The following is a 26,206-nucleotide window of genomic DNA, read 5'->3' as shown; positions in this document are numbered from 1 at the left end:
GTACCCATTTTTTTACATAAAGAGCTCACTTGATGCCCAGTATGTCCCAATTCTTGACATTACTCCACTATCCTAAACTGTTTTGTATTGTAAGTAATGTAATTATTTTGAGAATTACATTACAGAAGCATTAAAGCCAAACACACTACACCCAGTACTACCCGATACTAGGGAATCTTTTTCTGAAGACAGATCTGCTTTCACAGCAGCATGAACAAGCTTGGGCAAAATCTGCCGCCCAGGGACACGGCAGTGTCAAATTTCAGCTAGGCTACTATGCAAAGGATGCTTGCAAATCCAGCTCAGGTGCTGGTTTCAAGCTTCCGTTTCAGCCAACCTTGCTCCTATATGCATGAGTCAAAGAGGAAACTAAGGTCCATTAGCCATTGCTATTCATCCATTGTCCATGTGCATTATAATAATACGGTGCATTTTCAACTAGGATTACAAGAAGAATGTATTGACCTAAATATGTATTTCTACACTGCCTACTTATTCAATCATAAAATACACCCAAAAACCATAAAATACACTGCCCAAAAGAAAATGGATGTACAATTTAGGCATTTTGCTGTACCAGAATGATAGTGCCCCTGTGAACGAAGCAAGGTTCTTGCCAAATTTGGTATGAAGGGATGCCAATGGCCTGCACAAAGCCCTGATTCAACCACACTAAAAAGCTTTGAAATGAATGAAACCATTGATTCATTGATTACAAGTCAGGCCTTCTTGTCCAACATCAGCCCTAGACCCAAAAATACTATTATAACTGAATGAGCACAAACTACTATAGACACGCTTCAAAACCTTGCGGAAAGCCATCCAGGAGATCGGAAAAAGTCATAGCTGCAACACCATATCAACATGCATCGTCCAATTTCTATAAAATAAAAAATCTAAGCAATAAGACGCGTAATATGTGGCTAAAATATGTGGATATATCTCGACATATGCGGAATCCTGGCTGAGCTCTTAGCAACAGACATGATCATGTCGTAGGAAAGCCTCATTACTGCTAAACAGCGACTCCTACTGTCTGATCGAGATGGCGATATGAGTGATTACGAATACTGAAGCGATTTGTAATACGCACGGATGAGGAGTGTAATAGTCTTCAGCCCTTCTTGGTCAGGGAGGGTGTTGTGTGACTGCAGAAGTTGCCAGATTGCACAGGGGAATAGTGTATATCCAAACCAACATGGTCATGTCATAGGAAAGCCTTACTGCTGCTAAACAGCGACTCCTACTGTCTGATCGAGATGGCGATATGAGTGATTACGAATACTGAAGCGATTTGTAATACGCACGGATGAGGAGTGTAATAGTCTTCAGCCCTTCTTGGTCAGGGAGGGTGTTGTGTGACTGCAGAAGTTGCCAGATTGCACAGGGGAATTGAGCATATCCAAACCAACATGGTCATGTCATAGGAAAGCCTTACTGCTGCTAAACAGCGACTCCTACTGTCTGATCGAGACGTGATATGAGCGATTATGAATACTGAAGCGATTTGTAATACGCACGGATGAGGAGAGTAATAGTCTGCAGCCCTTCTTGGTCAGGGAGGGTGTTGTGTGACGGTCAGAAGTTGCCAGATTGCACAGGGGAATTGAGTATATCCAAACCGAAATGGTCATGTTGTAGGAAAGCCTCATTACTGCTAAACAGCGACTCCTACTGTCTGATCGAGACGGTGATATGTGCGATTATAAATACTGAAGCGATTTGTAAGAATCCACCGCTGGCTGGTGTAAGGATATGCACAGATGAGTAGAGTAATAATCTGCAGCCCTTCTCGGTCAGCGAGGGTGTTGTGTGACCATCAGAAGTCGCCAGATTGCGCAGGGGAATAGTGTATATCTAAACCGACATGGTCATGTCGTAGGAAAGCCTCATTACTGCTAAACAGCGACTCCTACTGTCTGATCGAGACGGCGATATGAGCGATTACGAATACCGAAGTGATTTGTAATACACACGGATGAGGAGTGTAATAGTCTTCAGCCCTTCTTGGTCAGGGAGGGTGTTGTGTGACTGCAGAAGTTGCCAGATTGCGCAGGGGAATAGTGTATATCCAAACCGACATGGTCATGTCGTAGGAAAGCCTCATTGGTGCTAAACAGCGACTCCTACTGTCTGATCGAGACGGTGATATGAGCGATTACGAATACTGAAGCGATTTGTGATACGCACGGATGAGGAGTGTACGAGTCTGCAGCCCTACTTGGTCAGGGAGGGTGTTGTGTGACGGTCAGAAGTTGCCAGATTGCACAGGGGAATTGAGTATATCCAAATTGGGAAAGTGCAAAAAAGGAAGTCATTGTCCAACATGTGTTATAACTACATAATAAGCAATGTACCAAAATTAAATAGTAAGCATTTTACACAATGAGTAAAGGTCTGTATACAGGTGGTGGAGAGGCATTTAGGATGAAGGACAAAAATGAGCGGATTAAAGTGTTTCCGATTCACCGTGCAACAAAAACATCATGGCGCATTAGGTGCGCTTTCACTTTACCCCGGTACTTCAGCGCCAAAAATACTGATGACCCAGTTTAACCCATATATTATAAACGCATGAATGATGAGAATAAACACAGTGAGACGCATCTTCTACACATCCATACATCCACAATAACGGAATCAACCCCTGATGAATGAATACATAGTAACAGATGATGTAAACACACTACAGACAAAACAAACAAACATGCCAGCATACCCATCCTCCACTTCTTTAGTGTCCCCGAAATTGGCCATGTTCGCCACCATTGCGAGCCCGCACACACTGTGGTGGTTCGAATTCGTGCCACCTGCCGTTGTGCTGATTAGTATTAGTGCTTGCTTTGTAAATAATGATGGATGTTGGGTGCAGCGATACCCGCTTCCCGCCTCTCACACCTGGCCGCAGAGAAAATATAATCAACCCGAGATGTTGTTCTCACTTATGCATCTACAGTAATGTGGAGTCCGAACCGCTACGTATTTTAGTCACTTTATAATGCACTAAACTACATGTAATTGCATTATAGATGATGCACCGTGCATCATAGTAAATCCGCGCAAAGTTCTATTACTACAGCGCGCCTGCAAACGCGTACACTGTTTAGTGAATGGCCGCTGATTTTAAAATCATGTTGATCAACCATTCAATCAGTTCAGTTGTTCAAGAGGAGTCGGGCATGATTTACAGATCTGCGCTTGTGATGGCAACAACGTAGCGCGGCACAAAAGGGGAGGAGCTTAAAATACACGCTTTCGCTTTTCAGTCATTATTTCCGTACTACTGTGTTGGTTCCCAGAATATATTTGGATAATATTTAAAGAATGTTAATAATTAATGTTAATAATCTATAATCTTAGATTACTTGCAAAGTCTAAATACAGTTCAAAGTTGACATAAAATCCAGGCACATCTTTTATTAAATAGAGTTAATGAAATAGAGGTCATTAAAGATAAGATAAGATTCATTTATTGATACCCATGGGGGAAATTAGGGGTCAATGGTTAAAAATTCAAACCGAAAGTTCATGCATTAGTCACTTTATATATATATTTGTTTATGCATTTTCTCCCCTTTTTCCCAGACTTTAGCGCGCATCCAATTACCCAATTGCATTATGCTTCCTCTCTACTGATGCCGATCCCCACCCTGATTGAGGAGACAGAAGCTGTGTCCGGAATCGCATACTTACAGAGTACGTACCAGATTGGAGGAAGTATGCACTACTCGGCCGGTAAAAAAGTACATACTTTCAGTACAGAAGTATGCAGTATGCACACAACACCGCTACGTACTACCTCCGTCATCTTACCAACGTCAAGTGATGAAGTGGGGACGTGGTGAGTAATATCACCATAGTTACAGACTCATTACAAACCCCACTCGCCAAACTCTTTTTGTTAATTATTTGTCTTTAAAATTTTTATTTTATTTTATCTTACTTACACTTGTGAACAGAGGACTCTCCGTTTTCCGCCATCTTTCTTGTTTCTTATTCCGCTTCGAACGCCTATGCAGCTCCAGTTGTAGATCGATTGTGCATCGCTTGCATACTCAAACATGGCTGCCCAAGAAGTAGGTTATCCGGGTACCTCTCGCGTACCTTTTTGTGTATACTATGTATTCAGACATACTAACCGCGTACTCCTTTCGCATACTATTGAGTATGGAAGTATGCGATTCCGGACGCAGCTAGAGACTGACACACGCCCCCTCGCCATCAATCAGCCAGCAGAGGTCGCAATTGCCTCAGTTATGAGGAGTTCCCTTGTCCGGCTCCCTCCCTGTATGAACAATCGTTGTTCATGTAGGCGCCCAGTCCAGCCGGATGGCAGAGCTGAGTTTCGAACCGACGAGTTTGAAATGTCAGCTCTGGTGTGCTGGTGTGTTCTAGTCACTTTAATTTGAGGTGGGAGTAAAACCAAGCACTTAGCCATGTGGTTTACCTTCACAAAAGCAGACACAGCCTTCCCAGAAGATTGAAAGCTGTTATACCTGCACAGGGTCGCTGTGTTAATGCCGGTGGATTTAGAATGGGAGGTTGTAAAAGTTCATGTAGATCACGGATTGTGTAGGTGTCCTGATACTTTTGTCTATATAATGTACTGTGTGTGTGGAAACTCCTACTTTTTAATTCGGGTGGTACCTGTTGCTAGCTATGTATAAAGTTTACTATATAAATATAAGGAAACACGGAAAACAAATTGACATATTTAGGAATACACAAAGGACCACTTAAGTGTAACTCACCCAGCTACTCAATCCATCACTGAGTTAAAACGTGAAAGCTTACCAAAAGAACAAGACAGGGGGACTCAGAAAACTGGCAGCATTGATTTCTGTTTTCATTCTTGAATAAAACTGCAACAGGTTTATTTAAAAATATGTAATATATTCCAGCTGCATCTTTTAATTATGAAATTGTTGTGCTGTTTACTCACTGTTCAAAGCAATAGCAGTGATCCAGCTAGCCACATACTGCTGTAAGCAAATTTTTAATGTAAAGACATCTTTACGTTTGTAAATTGTACAAACATTTGTGTGTTTGTTAAGGCTGGATCTGTTTAACTTGCTCGTTCTATGGAAGACAGACTGAAAGTGGCATAGTGGGTACTAATTAATATAAGCAATTGCTGCCAACTAGTGAAAATATTTTGAATTACAGGCTTTCTATGTGTAAATCCCCAGGCTGTATGTTTGACACCTTGGGCTGTCAATTTGGCTTAAAAGGTGGATATAAAAACTAATTGTTTATAATGAAAACTAAGCAGCTTTTAAACTTGCATGTTAGAGCATGTTGATTTTATGGAGAACATACTGTAGATTGGTGGGACAGGGTGAAAAACAAAACTTAGGACATAAATCTGATAGTAGTAACATTTTAAATTTCTAATATTTTTGTTTATTGTGAACATATTGAGACCATAAATTATTATTATTATTTATTTTTGAAGAAGTAATCAGTAATCAGTAATTCAGTAATCTTTTATCACATTATATTATATTAATTCTTAGTAATATGTGTAGTAGAAGATTCAATCTGTTTCTTATTTCTGGGTAAAGAACTAATCTGTTGATTGTTGAGGTCAGCAGCACAACTGTTCCATCCGGCTTCTTTAATTCTGCCGTGGTGACAGTACCACCCCTCCCCCTTTCCAATCCAGATCAGGATGAAGCAGTTATCTAAGAGCAGCAAGACTAAGAGCCAGTCAAGGAGAGGATCAAGGGCTTACCTATCGATCATGCACTTGGCCAGAGTGGCTGGTTAGATCTGCTCTTCATCTTGCTCACTCAGGGAATATCCTGTTTATGTGTCAGTATAAAAAGAACGGTGTGACCATTGCAATGCTACACTTAACCCAACATAGATTATCAGTCGTAAACTTTAATCATACTATGATGTATATTATTTTATAATGTAACACAGCCATTACAAGTGGTTCACTGTGCCGTAAGGTATATATCTGTCTCTCCACAATGTAAGAGGAATGTAAGAGGGAGGATCAATACCCCTCACCCCTCAGTGACAAAAATACATTCTATTTCCCAGATCTGAGGCAATGGAAAACAAACCCAAGATCAGGTTTTCTTGCGTGTGTGTGTGCGTGTGTGTCTGTGTTTTAGATAAAGGTATCATCAATCATCAGTGGTGAGCACTACAGGATACTGTATAACTATAGAGCAATATCAAATTACTTTCACTCATCTGGTACATGCTTTTGTCTTTAACCGCCCCCCTTCCCCCCACAAAAAAAGAAAAAGACACACGATCTTTGCCTTATAGAATCCAGTAAGACTCCCCAATGTTGAATCCCCTAATATTCATATATATACATATAAAATGCCCCCTATAGTATACTGATGTAAAGTTTTAAATAACAGTATTCCACTTACTAGCTTTGTGCAGTGTTAGGATCTGTCAGTCTTCCTAACAGGGCAGTAATAAATGTTCCCCCCGATGTTAAATTTATGGCTACGGCCTTGGCTAAAGGTAAGAGGTCTTGACATGAAGACAAACTGTGGACAGTTGTGGGATATGAATTAATAACCTTTCAATTTATATTTGTGTTGCCCAGCAATTGATTGGCATCCTGCGCATTGTGTATTCCTGCTTTGTGCCCAGTTTCCTGATGATGTTGGACCCACCATGACTTGGATCTTTCACAATTTTTCATGAAACATGAAATGTTGGACATCCTGTTCTAAAGCTATGGATAGTACTTTTTTGTTTGGCTTTATTCTTCTGGGAGGGCTTTCAAGTTTTTGGAGTGTCTCTGTGGAAATTTGTGCCAAGCTTTAAGTCAAGTACTGATGGCTTCCAACAGACGTTTCATTTCAACCCAAAGATACGAAATGGATTTACGAAGTGACTCTGTGCAGGCCACCGGTGTTTGTCTAAACCAAAACTGTCAAATAAGTCTATGAATCTTGCATTGTTGACCCCCTGAGCAAGGCCCTTGACCCTTAATTGCTTGCATGATATTTGATCATACCCGTAAGTCACCCGTAAATGTAAATAACACATTTATGGAGCCTGTGGGTAAATATTTGCCTTCACCATCACATTTAGAGGATTATCCAAGAACATCCTTTCTTTTGGCGTAAACACATTTAGCTAAGCTTTGGGTATTAATTAACCCACAAACATTAACTGTGGTTTTTACCATTAGCACTAATTTCTTTTCCAGTAAAGGAAGAAAACAAACAACAAAGACCGAAGTAGACGGATCAATCAGGATTAGAATTACAGGTGTATCAAGAGTGAGAATGATTGAAAGGAGGAAAGAGAAGGAGTCTGAGAGGATTATGGGGTGGGGTGGGTTGGGGCAACTGTAGTGTTGTTGAGCATAATGTTGTTTGTCCAAAAACAATTCACATGTTTGAGTTCATTATTTAATTAGTTTGTTATTGTTTTTCTGAAAATGTGATAAAAGTTTGTTATAACTGAAAATTAAAAAATTAAACCAAATGTGTTGGTTTTCTGCCACATTCACAATTTAGCTTTTTTAAGAACAGCTGTTTTGAGTCACTGTTTTGCTTAAATCCTTTACTGCATCTAAGATTTAAGAATTTAGAGGTTCTACTTTTTTCTGTGCGGCAGCAAAAACACCACCAAAAGCCTATCTGGTTACTCATATTCCTAAAAGCTCTGGTCGATACCATTTCTCTTCGTTCTTTGTTTTTTTTTTAGGGTTTTTTTTTTACCTGAGCAAGGAAACCACTGTCTGTTCTCTGACTTTCTACTCACAGATAGTTGTACAGATCACCTGCAGTTTCTTATGAATTATGAGACACTTGTCACTAGTGAAAATCAATTCTTGTCTTAAGATCAAGATCTGATGTCTATGATCAGTCCAGAGATATAACTTTTAAACTGTGATGATTGATCTCCATTGTCACTAGTCTATAATCTATTGTTCTTGCATCAGACACCAGATTTTAAGGCTTTAGATACAAAGTCTGCTCATTTTCCAAAAAAGGACTTGTTTTATTGTTTTATTCCACGTGATGTTGCATCCTGTATTGGATGGCAGTAATTGGGAAACATGATTCCCCATAAATTAGATCCTGCTTCAGTTCCACTAGATTTCCCAGCGTAATGCTCCAGTAATCGAATCGAATTGGACATCAGCTCTGTTTAGGGGAAGCAAATATCGACTGTCTATGAAAAGAAATGAGGGAAAAAAGCAGCCCGTGAGGCAAAGCAATGCAAATGCAATGTGTTGTCTCCATTTCGTCAAGGACACTGAACACTGCAGTGTTTCAACACTTACTGTGTAGCATCTTCATATCCTGTCTTTTATTGAAAGATATGCATGCTTCTTTTATTTTATTATGTACATTAGTGCAGTACAGAGTATCCTGTCTGTTCTGTACTGTATTTAAAATGAGGTCTAGGAACTCCCAACAATCCAGGACATAGCCGGGAGGGCATTTTTTTTAAATAACACAATTTAGAGGTCTGAATAAGTTTGTAATTAATGAATTTCCATTTTTGATTTTTGTCATTAAAATGAATAAAGTATAGAATGATGTGTATTGTATTTTCATTAAAATCACACACAGTAAAGTGTGTAAAAGGTAAAAGGGTCTAATTATTCTCCAAATCTATTGTAAATAACCAAATGTGACTGTAAATAGTTTTTACATTGATTCATATGGTCCAAATAAATATATTGTCAGATTAAAAGGAAATTGAAAAAAAAGGTTTAATATCTATATATCCATCTCACTGGCTCTGGTTCTGGGCTGTCAGTTGTAAGGTTAAGTTTTTTAATCCCGGCGCCATCAAGTCGCCAAGGTTGGACCCTTCTGACTCCAGATAATGGCTTACTCTGGGCTCCGACCTAAGCTTCCAAAACAAGCTGGTCATATGGATGAAAAGAATTTTATTGTACTGATGTATATTAGTATTTTTATTATTTACCATGGCAAAAATATGGTTCCTCTTTTGTGGTTAATTTTACAGTGAAATTAGCTACAGAAGCGTCCTGGCTTTTGGTTGAAATGTTTAATCATTTTTTATTGTATTTATTACTCTCACATGGCTAATAGCATTTTCTGTTTTCAAAATTAATATCACACATTAACTCCAGACTCTACTGAGGCAAATAACACCCTGAGAATTCTTTTTATAAAATCGAGAAAAAAATTAGGTACTTAAAACAGACAAACAATACTAAGAGGCAAATTAAAGGCCTAAAATTAATTTATTATGCAATGTTGTTGCTCTATGAGAGGGAATGAGTCATCCAGGGAGAACATTCGACGGTCTATTAAGTGCTGTTCTCATTTTAATGTCTTAATGCACTTGGCTCTCTGGGGTGATGGGCTGCACATTCTGATTGCATAAGTCAAATACTGCCATACTGATATATCCAGCAATATGCTGACTAATATGTGGGTTTGGATGCAGACCAATGTCCAAATACTAGAATTTATGTTGGGCGAGGTCTGGAAAATTAGACTTCTTACTGAGAAATGTTTTAGTGCTGAATTACAATATCTCTGTGTATATTGCATGACTTTTAATTGTGTATAATTTCATTAAGTCAGGCTGAATGTACCAGACCAGGCCAAACTGATCCTACTGTGTTCATAAGAAATGATCTTAAATCAAAATAAATATTTTTACTTCAGTTCCAGGTAAATTAGCAGAACAGGAACATTTGGTTAAAAAAAAAAAGGTGGATATTGAATAAAAAATAACATTAAATCTAATAAATGAAGCAAATATGTAAAAATAAATGCAGTTAAATAATGCACTGATGTAACATTTATTTTGTGCTATGAGAAGCTAAAAGTCTAAAGGTTTTTGTCCCTTATTAAAGACGTTAGTGAGTGAGTGAGTGAGTGAGTTTGTTTAAAAATAAAGGAACCAGAATTATGGAGGTTTACACTTTTTGTGTAAGTGTATAAAATTCTATGCTGGACGTTTGGGTGACACAGCAGTAAAATACACTATTCCACTATGCCACTAAGATTCGAACTCTGCACTTTTACCACTTTGCCACTAAAACCTCCAGTGCTATTGGCCGAACAGCCTAGCCATTGGGGGGGTGCACTTGTCAATGCGTTCTTTGTGCTGGTCCCAAGTCCGGATAAACTAAAAAAGGGTTCATTAGGCGTGAAAACTGTGCCAAATCATGTACGTGTACCAGAGTGATCTACTATGGCGACCCTTAAATACATGAGCAGGCGAAAGGGGAAGAAAACGATACAGTACTATAAAACTTTACGCACTGACAGTTAGAGCCTAGTGGTTAAAATACTGGACTAGTAATCAGAAGGTTGCTGGTTCAAGCCCCACCCTTAAAACTCAATTGCTTTGACAATATACTGTCACAACCGTAGGTCGCTTTGGATAAGAGTGTATACATAATTCCGTAAATGTAATAAATAATAAATGTAATAATTCAAGTGGCTGTGTGTACTATGCCACTAAAACCTCCAGTGCTATTGACCAGCCGGGCGTCTACACAGACATGAACGGCTATGTCTTGGGAATGTCTTGGGAGTGGCTGAGCGGCCACATAATGCCGTAAATGTAATAAGTAATAAATGTAAAAATTCAAGTGGCTGTGCGTACACGTTATTATTTTGACCCACCAGACCTCATCATTTAATCCATTCATTTTTGTCACAAAAATGCATTGCTTACAGGTGTATGTAAACTTTTGACGTCACTGGGGGTGACGTAAGAAATCTGTCTTTCTGAAGATTCCTAGATTGGTGCTGATGACCACAGAACAGGTTGTATTCCCACCCTGCAATGCAACATGCATTGGGGCATCATTGCAGGAGTTTAGGAGATCCCGCAGATACAGGCTGGATTTGTATCCCTGCAGCTCTGACGTATCGTTGCATGTCATGATGCAGCTACATGATGATGAAGGAATGAGGTGCGGGACGTGCAGACGGGACAGGAGGCCACGTCACAGATCAATCGATTAGCTTGTTTATGATGTGAGGACAAGCTGGAGCAGTGTGCAGACGATCCGGAGCGGAGGAGCTGCGCAGCCGCCAGGGAAAATCCGGACTATTAAGGAGCGACGGTTACGTGGCGCCGGCAGCGCGGATTTGGAGATTTTATTTCGCTTAGAAGACGGACAAAGCATGCACCGGCTAGTGCTGGACATCGGCACGTGCGTGACCGTGCTGGTGTGCGGGTGCGTGTGCGAGGCGTCGCGCGGCTGCGAGGGCATCCAGTGCAGCACGCGCACCAACGGCAGCGCCACACCGGCGGGCTGCTGCGATAAGAAGCTCAGCACGTTCGGTGAGCAGGCGCTCTGGCTGGCACGCAAACTGTCCGGGTTACTCATCCTGCTCGCGCTCTTCGCACTGGGCTACTTCGTGCAGAGGCTGGTGTGCCCGCGCCACCGGCGGCGGGGCCGCGCCACGCAAGAACCGGACTCGCTGCTGAGCGCGCACACCACGGCATCTCGAGACACGCTGCTGGAGAGCTACGGGTACGACGAGTGCGGGGTGCAGGGCTTCACCTCCCCCGTGCTGCAGCCGCCTGCCTACGACGAAATCAAGGACCTGCCCACGTACGAGGAAAGCGTGCGCGCGGCGGGCATGCAGCAGCCGGGTGGCAGCGTCAGGCCGGTGGCAGCGCACCGCGAGAAACCCGAGGCAGCCCGCATTTTCAGAAACTCTGTCTGAGGAGCAAGAGAGCGTGTTTCATTCACCAACACAACCGAATGACTATTTCGATTCAAGTGCAATTAGTGTGTGTGCGTGTGTGTTCTTATTGCAGCTAAAATACATTGTACAGCGATATAAAGTCACGGTATACCGCACATCACATGGAGTTCCATATACCATAAAATACTACTGCAGACTTATCTCTTATCTCTGTTTTCCAAAATCAAGTGGACACAATAAAGTGGCAATTAATGCAAAACTTAATGATAACGTTCACTATATAATATTTATGATCAAATTTGCACTAATATAATCTATATCTATAGTCTACATATTTATAGTCTATAGTCTATATATAATATAGTCTATAATATTAGAATAAAACAGAGATCCAGGGCATATATGTAGTCTTCTTGAAATGTACACACACAATGTTTTTTTGACATTTTGACACATATACAAAAAGTATGTTTTAAAAAGCATAAACACAGATTTAAAAAAGTAAAGCACCAAGACAACATCAGTAATTAATATTAGCCCTTGTTGGCAATTACAGCTTCAATACTCAATAATTACCTCTTTGCAGAATTTTATAATTATAATTAAACGTGTCATGTAAAGCTTATATTTTGGTTTTATTCAGATTTCAGAACATGTGGTCCGGGCAGTGGTAGCCCAGACGTTGATTAGAAGGTTGCTGGATCTAATGCCACCTCAGCCACTCCTGGGCACTTGAGCAATATACCTAATCCTCAGTTGCCTGCCTCATATACTGTGTACAGCATCGCATTGTACATCATAAGCTGCGTTGGATAAAAGGTACATGAGTGCATTCATGTTTAATTCAGCCGTTTGAAGAGAAGCAGCCTGATATCATGATGCTCTGTATCATGTTCCTGGAATTATATCAGCAGATCTTCTTTCTATAAACACGACTGTTTTATCAGACAAGCTTGAGTGCAAATTTCAGACCTATTTCTGTTGTTTTTTTAAGCCAAGCAGTTTTGTTTGGGGTGTGAGAACAGAAACGATTGCTTTTTGTGTGACTGTTGTTCCTGCTGCTTTACGGTCGTTTGCAACTCTGCTGACTTTAAGTGACGCTGGCACAGGTGGTGCACCTGTATCATTTGTGGTTTAATGAATGTTGGATTTGCAAAATATTGAACCAAATGTACTGACAGATGTTGTTTAGCTTTTCCACTGAAGAGATGTTTAGTAATTTTATCTACATTTGGAAGCTTTTTTTCAACCAATATCAACATATTTGTAGTGAACCCAAGTCCTTGTTTATGCTCATAAATACATACACTATGTTCATATTTAATGCATATGCACTGAAATGCACTTGTTTTCCTGCATTGTTCTAGTGCATTGATAAATCGTATGTAACCTAAATTCTGACTGATTGGAAAAGGTTTTTTTTATATATCATAGCAGGCTGCTAACATATGCCCACGATCTCCACTAAATTTCTATTTTCTTTTTGATGACTATAAACAATAGGCTCATAAAAATATCAAATATGATGCTAAGATCTGATTCAGTGCTCTGATCCTAATATAATTATTACAATACATTTTACATGTAGAAAAAATAAAAAAATGAGCCTGATATTTCAGATTGTTTGCTCTGGTTGCAACTTCACTTTACACTATATGTGGAGATCTGGAGAAAAACACTAATACACTCATGGACTAGTGGAGACTTGTCACTGTTTATCTGTTTATAACGACTTTATTTGAAGACTGGATGTGACACTGAAACATTAATTGGGCTTTCAAATGAAAGTCCACTTTATAGTGACGTTTGTCCAATTATATTATATAAATAGTGTATAAACACTATTCAGAAACAATATACTTATTTATATCAGCAGAAAGAATCCAGTTGGAATCTGACTTGTTGAATTCATTTGGACATCCGAATACCAGTTTCATTAAAGAGGAAGCAGTCAAGTACACAAGAGAAGGTCTACAAAGTGTTTGGAAGATAGTTTAAATGCAGCAAAAACCAGGCTTTGAGACTCCGTGGTGCCACAGGCCTGGCAGGGCGTTCAACAGACAGAACTTGTCATGTCTGATGGAAAAAGGTTGGATGGGAATAAGTTCCTTTACTTTTACAGCAGTGTGTGTGTTGTCTGTCCGTCTATATGAGGCACAGAAAGCTTAGCTTGTGACTTAATGTGTTTTAAAGCTCTTTAGGAGTCTGCCGCTGGCCGGTGAAAAGAATGTTTGGTGACTCCGTGTCTGAAACAGCGTTTGTTTTTCCAGAACATTTTCCGGAGGCCATTACAACTTAGCTGTATGTACAGTACTCACTTTACAGTGAGATATACTGTAGATATGTTAGAATTTACTGTGTAATAATGCTGTATAAACGTAGACATTTATAGACATTTTTTACCAGCCCTGTGTGATGTTTGAAACACTGTGATTTTACTCTAGTTCACTTAACATATTTTACACATAGCTGAAGAGAAATGTATATGAATTTTATGTTTTTGAAATAAACTGTAGCTAAATATTTTCAATTCATCTCTAATTATTATTATTTATTTATTATTTTGACTGGTGCTTTCATGTATTAAGCAGTTATGACAGGATCAACAACTAATGTCACTTGGGTTATTCATCTGCTGTGTTAATCTAAAACAGCTGTCATTATTAACGCTAAAACTGCAGTGGTGCAGTGGTAAAACACACTAGCCCACCAGTGCTGAGATTTTCAGCTCTTGAGTTCTCTTCTATACATAAATAAATTATTGAAAAATCATATTCAGAATACGTTTATAATACCTAGGATACAGTTTAAAAGAAGTATCAGTTCACTGACTAATAAAAAACTGTGACACAGATATGGAAAGTTAATTTCTCTCACAACATCATGTATCTGCAACTTTTTACATCCAGTTATGTACCTTAATGGTGTCAACAATAGCACACCTGAGATTTCCCAGTTTAGTACCAGTTTAGGTTTGTGCTGATCAGTGTTTAAGATCTGATTATTATATCTGTTTTTCAGGCAGATCTGCACCTAAGGTCAAATGTTTACATACCATAAATAGCAAAAAGTATCTGGACACCCTTTATAATAAATAAGCTCTTTTGTAGAAAGCCTTCAAATAACACTACAGGCTGTTTCGACTGCAAGCTGTACGTAGAATTAAGCTAGTTTATGTGGAGAAACAAGGCTCCATAGTATTCACCAATCTAATTTCCAGTCCGCTGTATCATGTAGCATTTGCAAACTTTGCAATGAATGCACTAGGATGCGAGCCTAATGTGCGCTGCTGCATCATAAATGCATTACTCAGATACACAGTCATTAGTTTACTAGATTTGTAGATGCATAAAACTGTTTCTGCAACTAAACCATACAATCCATATGGAAGTTCCTTTGTAAACACACTTTTTGTACCAACAGTGCAGTTATTTAATTTGGTTTTAGCTGGCCAAACAGAACACGAAACATAAAAGTAAACCTAAATCAATGGGTATTATGTTGCATTAGAAGAGAAGAGCAGTCTCATTGTTTGAGACTGCAGCAGCTCGACTGCCCATGATAAACCATAAACGTGTTTTCAGAAGGGCTTTAATTATACATTACAGCTTTATTGGCACATAACAAACCTGGCTGAAGCTTGTGAACAATTAAACGAACCTGCAGTGGTCAGTTTAAAAGGGGCTGTGACCTCTATGAAAGGTAGAAGTGCTCCTGTGGGATTTTACAGAAAGTAAGGTGTTCCTCATTAAATCATGAATGAGGTTTAAATGTACATTCTATTACCATCAACATCTACAGGGCTCAGAGAAGTGTAAAGGTGTAGTTAAACGACACACCTTGGGAAGAGCCAATGAAGCTCCTCAAAATGCCTCAATAATGTGGCACTGTCATGGTAGCACCACATACGTACCCTAATGTACAAAATTCGAATGTACAGACATAGGTCTAAACAGACATGATTGGCTATGTCTAAGGAAGAGCGATCGGTACCCTGTCTAGGGTATTCATGCCTTGCAAAGGTGTTTCTGGGTGGAACCAGACCCTCTGCGAAGATTGGGAGTAAATTGGGGACAAATGCAAAAAAAATGAACCAAAAAGATTGTGTAGGTCCACTATTCAAATAAAAAGCATGTTATTGAATTGTCTGCTGGTTGTCATACTGTTTTCACACTCATACAAAGAGAGTGAAACACACTCACTCATACATAAATATAATGTACATAATAATAATATCAATAATAATAAATGATGTTTCCAAGAAAATACATATCTACCTAACATGACTCAAATCGCAGTTTTTGTTGTAATGTATCCGCTCAACTCTCCCAAGCATCAACATCTGAGATTAATTCCTAACGATCAGTGCGGAAGCTATAAAGCTTGTTGAGCGCCAGTCTGGAGTACAAGAGACCACAAATGCTTGGCTTTAACTCAATTAAAATGACGATCCTGATGGAAGCCATTAGTTTTCAGACACATCATGGACTGAGAACAAGTCAATGAAGAGATCTCAGTTTAGAGAGACCATCACAGAGAAACGGTCGCAGAGGGGGGAGAAGACCAGGGCTTGAAGAAAAGTGGAAATATGAAATCTTATTGTCAATGCAAGAGCGACTCCTGTTATCTGGTTCACTGTATGTGCTTAGGATCTCGATAAAAATCTGCAAGTTTTAGAAGAGGCATGTGCTAGCCTGTAACCAACCTCTGCCAGTGAGGAGCTTGTCAAGCATCCAGCACAGCTTGGCAAAATAACTGCGGATTACAAGCAGATTTCTTGCAGTGTCCATTTAATTCTATTTTTGAGTGGCAAAGCAGCTTGTTTGTTTACATCCATCCTACTTACATTTACATTTTTGGCATTTAGCAGACGCTTTTATTCAAAGCGACTTACAGTACTGAGACAGACAACATATTGTCTAAGCAATTGAAGGTTGAGGGCCATGCTCAGGGACCCAACAGTTGCAACCTGGCACTGGTGGGTCTTGAACCAGCGACCTTTTGATTACTAGTCTAGAACTTTAACTGTTAGGCTACAACTGCCCTACTTGAGACAAGTTTAGACTCTTAGATTGTCATTGCTGTTTTTGATGATTGATTGGTGATATTTAATAAAACATGATGGGAGCTGAAATAAATTAAAAAACTCCCCTCCTGATACATCAGTTTTCTCGCACCCTCTAAAAACATAAAGAGGGTTGACTGCGTACTCTAAATTGCCCCTGTTTGAGTAAATGGGTGAGCGAGTTGCCCCTTAAATGGATTGGCAAACAACACATTCACTTCTAGAGACAATTCAGCCAAATTTAGCTATGGTTTATTTTATACATTTTCGTAAAGATCTACTTTGTGATTACGGATGATTAAATGTAGATTAATGGGTACAAATGATAATTCCATCCATTTATAATTAAATCTACGACACAGAAAGTTCCCACTTTCTATCCACCAATCAGAACTCATGAAGACCTTTGCTTTGATGTTTACGTTTATTAAACAGAAAATACACATCATATTTCAATAAATAAGGCTTTGAAGTGTGTGTAAAATATAACTGTATATGCGTTTTCATTTTACCCCTATTTACATGCTAGCAGCATCGCGCTGCACAAATGAGCGGCTGATTTGAAGCCAGCTGTGAGCTCACTGGTCCTGCAGGAGATGCTGAGAAATGCTGGCTTTTTAGCGGTGAGAGAGTGTGCTGCTCCTGACTGAGGAGTTGGCTGCTCACTCCTTCTCTTTGGCAAGCTCCATCTCAATCTTGGCCTGGATTTTCTCCCAATCCACCTCCACCTACGCGCGCGTGCACACACACACACACACACACACACACACACACACACACACACACAAGATTGAGCACACCCCAGGCCATAATATCAGGGTTGAGAAGGATAATTTGTGTATTCGTTCTGGGCTACTTATTACTTGATTAAATGAGCAGTAACTGTTCTTTTCTTTTTTTTTTCTTAGTGATTGAAAGAATGGAGCATTTTCAGAGAATTACGAATGACTATAAATTGTAAAAAGTAAAAATAATAAAAGGCGGTAGAGTTACCCCTTCAGAGTACTGCAGGAACCTTTTGTTGGTCTCTTCTCTGTCGAAGTTTTGCAGGTACTTCTGTCTGTGAGCGAGGACGGTGTCCACATGGGTTTTGTGCTTCACCGCTAGTTCCAGAGCCCTAAGGAGACAGCAGCATTGGTGTGTATCAGACGCATTAACACTCACATGAATACTAACATGCATGAACACTCACAAACACATATGCGCATTAACACTTACCTGTATGAAATGTATAAACACTTACATGCATGAACACTTACAAACACTTCCACACATTAACACTCACATGTATGAAATGTATAAACACTTTTATAAAACGGATAGTTCCGGTCCTAAAATCTGATTGGCTGAGCCGCGTTCGAAGCCGTTGTAAAATCCCCGATAAACGCACACCTAGGACCACCTCACATCATTCCATATTAATACGCCACTGAATAGAAAAAGTTAATGTTATTTTCGCCCTCATGTTGCCTAGCAACACTGTTAATCGAACTATTTTGCGTCGCGGAAGAACGCTTTATTGTAAGTTTATACACAATAAATACATTTATGAATTAAACATTGTTGTATTTATTATATTTTATGTTGACCGCCGTTTTATAAAAGCAATAAGCCACTCGAGACCGTGCATTACTGCTATGATTTTAGCACGGGGAAAGAAGTTTTAAAAACGTTTTAAAAACGTCACCCCCATGCTAAAATCACAGTAATGCACGGCCTCTCGTGGCTTATTGCTTTAATATGCATGAACACTTACAAACACTTCCACACATTAACACTCACATGTATGAAATGTATAAACACTCACATGAATACTGACATGCATGAACACTCAAACACTTACACACATTAACATTCACACATATGAAATGTATAAACACTCACATGAATACAACAAGCATAAATACTCACATATGAAAGCATTCACTCACATAAATGAACCCTTACACACACACACACACACACACACACACACACACACACACACACACACACACACACACACACACACACACACACACACACACACACACACACACACACACACACACACACACAGTAAAGCACATGCAGCATCTAACCTCTCCCAGTTGAAGAGGTCAATCTGGATCTGAATGGCCTGGTATATGAGGCCTGCCTGCAGTAATATAGCTTCAGCTTCCTGTGTTTGTCCACAAAACAGCAGTGTGTGGGCCAGAGTAGATTCCCTGGAGGGTAAGTCCTTTATAAACTTTATATACTGAACCTTATCCAACTACACACACAGGAGAAAAAGAGTGATTACTGTTTCTCATTTGACAAACACAAATTCAGCACACAAACATGAAGACTCAGTTCTTGCGTGGTGTAGGTAGCTGCCTAAAGCTTGAATCACAAGGGGGCGCTATTCTACTTACGTTAAAACAAACCAGCTGTGACCGTTATGTTGATTAGAAGTAAATAAACAGGAGGGTATCAGTAGATATATTTTCAGCATATATTTTTCATGTTGTAATTTCATAGTGTAGGTGCGTATATAGCATGCTGCATAATGTAATGTTTCATCCTAAGCTCCTGATACATAATTCTATAGATTCACTATATGAATTTGGTCGTTCAGTCCTAAATGGGTTTAAGAAGGCATATCATCATCATCTTACACAATATCACTTACCTCTCTAAGAGCTGCATAGGCTACCTCAGCTGTGTTAAGATCCCGGCTAGCCATGGCCATGCCAGCCAGACATGCCCACAGTGCCTGATCCTGTAGAAGACAGACACAAAATGTTCAGCAACAGATAGTTAAAATACCTAAAAACATTACAAGTATATATGACTTTTTATTCAGTACCATATTCATAATCCACCTAAAATAGGTTCAAAAGGGACATAAAGTTGCTCACTGTTACAGACAGTTATTATAATTGATTTATGAAGTAGAAATATGCATGAACCAGGATGAACCAGGATGAATCAAGCTCATTTATTGTCCAAGCAGGACAAAAGTTCAGAAATATCACAGTACCAGAGGAGAATCAATGCAAACATGCTCTGTTATCAGCTTCACCGTCCTTGTAATTCACCACACCATTCTATATATTCGACATATATTTTTTGTTTTATCACTGTTTTATCCTGGTCAGGACCGCGGCTGGTCCGGCTTCCCTGTAAACCCCGGCACAACGCAGCAGCACACTCTAGGACACCAATCCATCACGGGGCCTCGACCATTAATGAATGTTATACCAATTTTAATTCTGACAACTATTATAACCACATGCTTATCAGTCCAGCACCCAGAAATACAGCAAAACTATTCAAATGCTGTTGCATTCATCATCAGCTCATTTTAATAATGTAAATCAGCGCAGCCACTTTGAAAAACATTCTTGTACTACTTATCACACCTATCTGTGGCCAGAAGCCAATGTTTAGTGCATTTTGTTCAAATAATTGTAGATCCCAAGTACTGAAGTCATTAATCAAGATTACGTCACTGCCCTGTGGCACATGATGGGTTTGTCCCAGCAGGTGGTCGAGTAAAACTCAACCACCCCAGACCACTTTTTCCCCAGATTCTGGACAACCAAATTACCCTCCTCCACCACATTCATTCTATCTTCCGGAAAAGCCACGCCACTGCATTTACCAGAAATCCAGAAACTCCAACCTCCCCCTCCAAACACCACCACCACCACCACTACATTTCCCAACAATCCCTTTGCAACCCTAAACTCCAACCTGACGTTTAAGTTCTATGGAGAAAAAAGAATATGACAAATAGAATGATATTTATTTTTTACAGTTTTTACCCTGAATTCTCTTTCTTATATCCAGGCTTGGGACCAGCACAGGCAAGTGCACCTCCCAATGGCTAGGCTGTTCAGCCTGCCCCTCTCCCTCAGACAAAGCCAATCATGTATGTGTAAACCCCTGACTAATCAAATAGCACAGATGAGATTCACAAGACATAACCCATTTTTTTTTAAACCAGGTGTTTACATACTATATTGTGTACCAAGGGTAGAGAAAATCAGAACACTAGGGTGCCTAGAACTTATCCAGTTCTGTGGTCTGTACTAATTGCTGTATAATGTCATATTGCCCCTTTTTATTGGAGTTCTGTTGGGATCTGTGGGCAAAACATTATTATGCTGGGAGTGAGAGAGTAAGCACAGTTAGCAGCTGTGTGCACTTAGAGCAGGGTGGAGGTTAGCTCTGTACGGTAAATTGTGTCACTAGCTAATTAGAAACACATTTAGAAACCACTGGCGAGGCCTCACATACCCTCTCTAGTACCCTCAGGTAAACCAGGGGTGCACTCTGCAATCTGGTCAAGACTCATTTGCACACCACATGATTAGGGCCACCAGGGGAGCCTGGGTAGCGTAGAAGTCTATTATGCAAGGCACCACTGCTGAGACTGGGTGCTCTACAGGCACAACTGGTTGTTTCGGAGTGAGAATAGGCCACATGGGGTGACCTCACTGGCATTGCACCAATGATGCCAATTGTCTGGTCAGGATGACAGCACGAGCAGCAAAATAATATAATATGATAACAGAACACAGGTGGCGTAACACATGACAGACAGGGTGGGTGCTAGTCTGCATGAGGTGATGGTTGACAGTGTAATAGGTGCTGCAATTTATATAGCATAGGACAGAAAATAAAATACGTTTAAATTCATCAAGTGTGAAATAAAACAGCAAACAAGTATACCTTGGCGAAGCGGCAGAGATGGACGGCATCCTGCCAGCGATTAGAGATCGTGTACTCATGTAGCATGGTAGGGTAAGATGGCACGCCACTGTACAACAATGAACCATCGGCCCTTCTCACTGTCACCTGTGTTCCTACAAAGTTAAGGATGTGTGGAGAGCGGCCAAACTCGCTACAAGAGGGAAGGAAAAAACCACACTCATTATACACAGAGATTTCACCAGAATCTTTTAATAATATCATGCACTGTCCTGGAAATCACTAGCTGAGGAACAGTGTTCCTAACATGTTGAAGGTTGAGGCTCAAGCCTTCCTTACTCATGTGTGAGTGAATGTGACTTACCTGGCATCCTTGGTCAAGTGTGCATTGGGTAGCAGGTCCTTGTCTACAAACACAACGCTGGGATAGTACCACACCGTAAACTGGTTGTCTTGGATCCCACACAGGATGTTTGCTGAATCATTCCAGGCCATAGTATGAACCATGGAGCCTAAAACAACAGAAGAAAACAAAGGGAAAACAAACTGAGAACACGGTGGATTAACTAGGGTGACCATACGCCCTCTTTTCATCTTGGGCTTTATAAATCTAACAAGCGCATCATAAAAACGCTATAGTTGATTGTTGCTGGTCTAAAGGTTACGCCAGTGATCTCACCGATCTTGTGCACGCTCTGCTCTCGGCCCAGTCTGCGCACTGAGGTCAGGTAAAGGTCACGGTTCTTGTCAATCAGAGCAATCTTCCTGTCAGTAGAGGGTCCACACTGGTCAAGGGCAATTTTCATTAACTCCATCTGACAGACAGAGATAAGAGCAATGAGACAGATGGTTAGAGATACATTTGGAGTAACAGAGTGAGAGAAATGGCAGGTTTTGCATATGAACAGTCGCGCACTGCCATCCGCGATCAACCACCCCTTGTGCAGGTCCCTAAACCTGCCAGCAGAGGCCGTAAATTCAGCAGCAATTAGGAATCCCTGCTTAACCACTGTCCCTGTGTAGGCGTCTGGCCAGTCAATAGTACAGCTGAGATTCAAACTCGTATATTAGCAGGCAGTAATGTTGGAAGAGAAGGTCTGGCTCACAACATTCCAATTCACCGCAAAGGTTCTCAGCTGGCTTAAGGTCAGGGCTCTGTACAGGTCACTGGTGTTCCTTTACAGCATGTTTGTCATAACATTTACTGGGCCTAGCTTGCTGGAATAGGAAAGAGCTTTCCTTAAACTACTGCCAAAGAGTTGGAAGCATATCATTTATTTTTACAGAATATATCTTCCATAATGTGTAAAAGAAATGGGTGTGGCTAAAACCTCAACAATCAGAAATGGTAGTTTCACAAAGTTTGGCCATATAGTGGACACATGACCTTCAACTCCCATGTACAACAAAATACAGCATAATGAAATATAACAATTAAATATTTTGAGATTATAAGAACATCTGGCTGTAGGATGTGGACCAAGCAGGCGTGTATTCCTGCACTGATGGTTTATTGAATTTATCGTGTCTTCAGGCATGATGCAGTTTAGAAGCAGTTCTTGACTTGCCAGTGAACGTTGTGAAATGTGCCCACACAGCTGTGGAGCTCGATGCTTCAGATATAATTAGCTGCTGGGTTTGTATGTTCACTGATATAAAAACAAATACCACCATACATTTAAAATTGAGGGTTTAGACTTTATCACTGTAGCAAATATGAGTATGAGCAATTGTGATATGACATCATCTGCCTAACTCGGGAATGCTGAGACCATCCCGACCTTTCTAGTGGGAATTCCCAGTTGCAGCAGAATCAGCATTTCGAAAAATTGAAAATCCCAAGTCATGAGAACAGCACAGGATGGGAGAAGGCTTTCCTGGGCTTCAGACTCCCCACCCCTCACTGAAGCTCCAAAACTCAGAGAGTAAGAGTGTGTGTGTGTGTGTGTGTGTGTGTGTGTGTGTTTGGGAGCTCAGTGAAGAAGTTTGGATAAGTTTACGTAAAGGACAAATCCAGCTGGCTCTCACTTGAGCACTCCTGGGTTTTAAAGCTGCACTTGAGGAGTGCTGGCGAGAGTGCACACACATGCTGACAAACAGTAACTGCTGATTTTGGCTCCCCCACCAACTCCTGCCCAGGACCCCGGTCTCTCTAATCCTGTGAGTGTGCCATAAAACAACACACTGATATGGAAATTACAAATAATAACCGAGGCTAAACGTATTTAAATTATGGGTGCTCCGGCCCACCACTGCCAAGACCAGAGACAAAAGTCTGAGACTCATCCGTGCCACCGGTGTGGACGGGTACTATTTAGGGTATCCCTGCCTTGCGCCCAGCGTTTCCTAATGAACACCAATAAACACTGCAACCCTGACCAGGATAATAACTATTAGCTATAGATTAGCAGAATATTGTAACACTGTGATAAACACACCCGTCCCAATTTTCAATTGAAAATATGATTATATTTGTACTGTTTTAAACTGAATACACGTCCTAAATTATTTTAAAATCACTGTTGTTTTTAGTAACATTTTTCCTATTGTAATATTTTGACATAATAATGGAAAAAGCTTATTTCTTACATTAAAAATCTAAAGATTTTATTTGGAAATTGCATGTCCGATATTGGGACCCATGGGAATTAAAAGACAGTCTACTAAAAAATTGGTCAGAACCAAACCACACATTTGCAAAAAAGCTTATTAGTTCTTGTAGTGAATGATCTAAGATGTATTTGCCTCACCTGTGTTGTTCATTTATGGTCATTTTTGGACTGCTTAAAATAAGTTGTATATTTTTGGTTATATTTACAAGAATTTATAAGTACAAAGTGAAATACCATACTGTGTGTAGATAATTCACTCATCACTGTATTAACAAAAGCAAATCATAGATTTAACACCCTCAAAGAACAACAAAAAATATAATGAATCTAGACACATCTTTTTTATTCTTATATTGTAACTTGAGCTTCGGCAACACACACACACACAGACACACACACAGACACACACACAGACACACACACACACACACACACACTCATACACACACACATACACACGCTAGTAAACCAGCCTTGACTCGACTTTCCTTCCTACTTTTATTAGTTTTCCAAACTAATTACTGTCTTGCAGGCACCACAGTGCCCTCTGGGTGGCGCCAAAACCTACAGTTAGTTTTCCTAAGCGTGTTTTAAAACTGGCTTAAGCAGTTTATATTCACTCCAAGATACATTAAAGAGAAAGTATTAAAAAAAAAAAACATAGTAATACCCAAACACTTTTTACAAAACATTTTGTACATATACACTAATTCTCACTTTATTGCAACAAATTTAAAAATATTAAAATCTGGACAATGTAAGACTGAAATTATTATAAACTCACTGTCTGATTATTGTATTTTATTATTTTTCCAATGCTGATTAATGACTATATGAATTTGGCTTCCGTGGAACTTTCAGTCATTCATTTATTTTCATGTGTTACCATCGCTTTTTCCTCGTCAGGGTCTCAGTAGGTCTGGTTTGCCCAAATCACCTGCTGCCAATTGACTACACTTTGTAGTACTCATCCTACATGCTGTGCACTTTACTGTTTTTGTAAATATTTCACACGCTGCTAACTTACATATCTGTATATTGCCTGTATATAGTCTTATAGTTTGTATATTTTTGTTCTTAATGCATACATTGCTTGTATACTGTATTTATACTAGAGAGATACCATTAGCCTGAACCAAATTCCTTGTGTGTAGCCACATACTTGGCCAATAAATCTAATTCTGATCACTGAGTGCAATGCAGTAAACACCCCGGACAAGATACCAGTCCATCAGAGAGACTTGGCCATCTAAACCCACCTCCTTAGACATAACCAATCGATAGCCATATCCTAATGAAGACGTACACAGTCAAGCAAGACTTCTTAGGAATTACTTAACCTGTAGGTGATTGTAAAGGGGTACTTCACCAGGGGTAACAATAATTGTAAAGCTGATTGTATATTTTGGGTTGGAAAAATGACAAACATGAGTTACCTTGTGGGTTATAGGTTTGCCATCAGAGATGGCTTTTCCAGTTTGAGCATCGAACAGATAGACAACTGGAATAGAACAGAGAGAGAGGTATGGAAATCTGAATGATTGTCTTATACAAATCTGACATGATTACATACTTTCATTTGTATGTTTTCTAAAAATCTACAGTGTTACAAATACACTAACCGAGCACTTTATTAGGCACACCTACCATCCAGATGAACTTTATGTTTATATAATTGACTGAAACAATTATACCTCATGTAGCTTAAGCAAACTGAACGGTTTAAACGTGTCGAACCTTTCTCATCGGTCTTGTCTCGTATAGCGATGGTATCATTGCTCAGTGAGACAGTCTGTGCGTTCAAAATATCCGTCCTCATGCCTGGGAACTTGGGAGCAGAGACGAGACGTCCTTCATAGGAGTACACGTAGATGCCTCCTCCATCCACCAACAGAAAATGACTACATAGAGAGAAAATGCAAAACAGGGAAACAAAACAATAAGAAAAAGAGGGAAAAATTTAAGGATTTGCCATAAAGCGTGACCATAAGTGAAACTTTCAAAAACCAAAACGAGAGCCTTTAATTTGTACTGGTGCTTAAAAACGTCTCAGTTGTTGCAAACCATTTCCTTTCCAAATGGATGAGAACAACGAACCCGGAGCGGCAATTACTTTTCTGCCAAATGAGCTTGCAAAAGAGAGGGAAGAAAAGCTCAGAACAATCCTAGAGCTTTCATTTAGCTGAGCTGATGAACAATAA

General features: G+C 39.9%; 2 protein-coding genes across 2 annotated transcripts in view; one reads left to right on the top strand and one right to left on the bottom strand.

Moving 5' to 3' along the window:
- Positions 1 to 11,117: 11,117 nt before the first annotated feature.
- LOC134302193 (uncharacterized membrane protein C3orf80 homolog) lies at positions 11,118 to 11,666 on the top strand. The gene has a single exon (XM_062987227.1). The coding sequence runs from the start codon at positions 11,118 to 11,120 to the stop codon at positions 11,664 to 11,666; it is 549 nt and encodes a 182-aa protein (XP_062843297.1).
- Positions 11,667 to 17,118: 5,452 nt separating this feature from the next.
- Positions 17,119 to 26,206, bottom strand: part of ift80 (intraflagellar transport 80 homolog (Chlamydomonas)) — a 46,431-nt gene continuing 37,343 nt past the window's right edge. The window contains exons 10-18 of the mRNA XM_062987365.1: positions 25,743 to 25,906; positions 25,442 to 25,506; positions 22,073 to 22,208; positions 21,758 to 21,905; positions 21,415 to 21,586; positions 19,367 to 19,456; positions 18,795 to 18,967; positions 17,707 to 17,830; positions 17,119 to 17,441 (exon numbers count right to left, since the gene is read on the bottom strand). Coding sequence (XP_062843435.1) covers positions 17,376 to 17,441; positions 17,707 to 17,830; positions 18,795 to 18,967; positions 19,367 to 19,456; positions 21,415 to 21,586; positions 21,758 to 21,905; positions 22,073 to 22,208; positions 25,442 to 25,506; positions 25,743 to 25,906 — 1,138 coding nt within the window. The 3' untranslated portion in view covers positions 17,119 to 17,375. The remainder of the gene's footprint in view (positions 17,442 to 17,706; positions 17,831 to 18,794; positions 18,968 to 19,366; positions 19,457 to 21,414; positions 21,587 to 21,757; positions 21,906 to 22,072; positions 22,209 to 25,441; positions 25,507 to 25,742; positions 25,907 to 26,206) is intronic.

The sequence above is a fragment of the Trichomycterus rosablanca genome, chromosome 25 (assembly GCF_030014385.1).
Source record: "Trichomycterus rosablanca isolate fTriRos1 chromosome 25, fTriRos1.hap1, whole genome shotgun sequence".
Taxonomy (NCBI): Eukaryota; Metazoa; Chordata; class Actinopteri; order Siluriformes; family Trichomycteridae; genus Trichomycterus; species Trichomycterus rosablanca.
The sequence above is the reverse complement of the archived record's forward strand: the minus strand, read 5'-3'. Positions and strand labels throughout refer to the sequence as shown.